This window comes from Micropterus dolomieu, linkage group LG03 (genome assembly GCF_021292245.1).
Source record: "Micropterus dolomieu isolate WLL.071019.BEF.003 ecotype Adirondacks linkage group LG03, ASM2129224v1, whole genome shotgun sequence".
Lineage (NCBI taxonomy): Eukaryota > Metazoa > Chordata > Actinopteri > Centrarchiformes > Centrarchidae > Micropterus > Micropterus dolomieu.
In genome coordinates this window covers 34,309,892-34,312,516 of record NC_060152.1, presented here as the reverse complement: position 1 = coordinate 34,312,516, position 2,625 = coordinate 34,309,892, and the positions used below count along the sequence as shown (strand labels likewise).

Genomic DNA, 2,625 nt, shown 5'->3' with positions numbered 1-2,625 from the left:
CACCACCTGTCACGTAGATGTTCTTTGAAGAATGAGGAGCGGAAGCGAGCCGAGCGACGAGTGTTTTAGTAGCAGCGGTCTTAATTCAGCAGCGGTGCACCGTCGCTCCTGAATGCATGTAGGGCAAACACTGCACAGTATATAGAAAAAGGAATGGACAAGGAAAAGGACATTACAGTCTTGTTGACAAACTGCTGTTCTGTCTTCTCTTTTCTGTAAACCCAGATGACTACAGGAAGAGCTGGTGATGAACTTGTCTACTGTAAAAAAATCCAACAATAATCCTCATTGCTTATTAGGTCAGAGAGAGAGAGACTCTGTTAAGGTCTCTGCTAAAGGTCACTGATTGGCTCAGAGAGGCACTTCCACACCGACACTCTTAATTAAAGACTTAGAGTGTGTGTGACGGAGATGGTGTTCTCGGTGACCTTCAGAGATTAAATCACATCACTGCTGCCTCCGGGCATGCTGGGATGCCTCTAAACACATCCAGAGAATGAACTTGATCGGTCCTCTCGAGCCTGCAGAGTCTCGCTGGTTGTGTTTGTGGAGGAAAAGTTGGAGCAATTTTCTCTGTTTAAAAGGATTTAATGTTCAGGAACCTGCGGTAAAATGTAGTGAATGTTCAGGAGAACTCAAAACGAGGCAGTGGTGTAAGAAGTATTCAGATCCAGTAAAATTAAGTATCATCAGCAGCATGCACTTATAGTATTGCAGTACAGTGTTCCTGTCAGCGTTTCTCTATTACATTTGATATTTCTGGATAATATTCCTGCTGCATTAATGTTGCATTTTACTTTGCAGCAATGCATCATGGTCTATAAGATAACAGCCAGTTTTCCGCTTTGTGACGATGCATTTTTCAGCTGATCCAAGGGGGGGGGGGGTCACATGTAGTGAAGTAAAAAGAACAGTATTTCACTCTGAGATGTGGTGGATTAGAAGTATAAAGCGGAAATACCCAAGTAAAGTACATGTAGGCCTACCTCAGATATACTTTCATCACTGAAACCGTAAATCATTGTGTTTCCTTAGGTAGTGGATTCATTTTTTGTACTTCCTGACACTGATTCACATATTTTTTTGTGTCCTTTCAGGTATCCAGGGTGTGGTGGAGGCCTACCAGGCCTGCCTCCCCAAGCTGCAGCTCTATGGTCCCACCAACATTGCCCCCATCATCCAGAAGGTGGCCAACTCCGCCTCGCAGGAGGTCCACACCAAAGAGGCCATGGTGAGGAACTGTCATGCCAAACCTGGACCTGTCTAACTTACTCAGCAGCACCCTGGCAGTCATTGTTGAGGAGGGAAAGTTTGTTGCTTTGATGCGGACACCAGACTGGTCTGGATTGAAACCAACAACTGGATTCTACCTGTGATCTAAGGATATCCAAATCAAAATCTTATGCAGGGGCAGGAAGAGGGCAGGCATTGAAATATCTTTGGTCAGATTTTCCAGATTGTCTGTATATTCAAGAATAACGTGTCTTTTTGAAGATGTTAAGATTAAAAAAAACAACCTGAGAACTAACTAGAGTAAAATTTACTGACACAGTTTGAGTGACGAACTGAACTGACAGACGAGTGAACTTGGGAGAAAAGTCTGATCAGTGTTTTTATTCTCCGTCTCTCAGCAATACTTCATCCTACTGATCTTGACGGACGGCGTCATCACCGACATGGCCGACACGAGGGAGGCCATCGTCCAGGCCTCCCATCTCCCTATGTCTGTCATCATTGTCGGGATTGGGAACGCAGACTTCAGCGACATGCAGATGCTCGACGGTGACGACGGGATCCTGCGATCGCCCAAAGGAGAGCCCGTCCTCCGGGACATCGTCCAGTTTGTCCCCTTCCGCAACTTCAAACATGTGAGTCCAACGGGCTTAAAATAAAAAACACAGAAGTACATTCTCCTGCAGAGGAGTGAGCTTCTCTAGTTCCTTCCTGCTGAGGAGTTCCCCAAAGCACAATTTTAGGGCCTTTATTGTTTCCTGTGTACAAGATTTCATTCTCATTATTCAGCACAATAGTTTGCTATTGTTGTGCCATTTATATGTCGTACACTCAGTTGCCAGTTTATTAGGCATAGCTAGCTAAAATTAGCAATAATAAAAGTCTAATACACCAAAACTGCAAATAACAATTCAACTGTATGACCATTTGAGGATGTAGTTAATGGTGCTGTATGAACTGTATACTGTTTTACTGAGTAGTGTTTCTTATATTATTATTATATTTACACGATCTAAACTTCTCAATATAATGTGAAATGTCTGTGGAGTCATCCTGGTCATAGTTATCCAAGGTGGGTTAAAATCATTGGCAACTGGATTTAGTTAAAGATACTTGAATTTGTTTCATCACAACTGAAGAAGCCTCTTGGATGAAGGCAAAACTTGATTTTAACCCTCCTTGGATATTATGCGATGCAAATCAATCACACCAAAATGACTAAACAGTTGAATCAACACCTAAAACAATTCCAACATAAATTGAACCTTAATGAGGTAGAATTCATTGCAGGGGCTAAGCATTAAGTCAACATTGTTTATCTACTTGGAACTGTACAGTGGTAATTTGGCCTTTTTGCGTTAAAATTTGAATGGTTTTATCTGAAGTAATGCA

The 2,625-nt window shown here is 42.4% G+C and overlaps 1 protein-coding gene across 1 annotated transcript in view; it reads left to right on the top strand.

The window, feature by feature from the left end:
- The window catches only part of cpne4a (copine IVa), a 114,595-nt gene extending 112,689 nt beyond the window's left edge, over positions 1-1,906 (top strand). The window contains exons 13-14 of the mRNA XM_046043796.1: positions 1,098-1,231; positions 1,632-1,906. Of these exons, the coding sequence (XP_045899752.1) occupies positions 1,098-1,231; positions 1,632-1,892 (395 nt within the window). The 3' untranslated portion in view covers positions 1,893-1,906. The remainder of the gene's footprint in view (positions 1-1,097; positions 1,232-1,631) is intronic.
- The last annotated feature ends 719 nt before the right edge of the window (positions 1,907-2,625 follow it).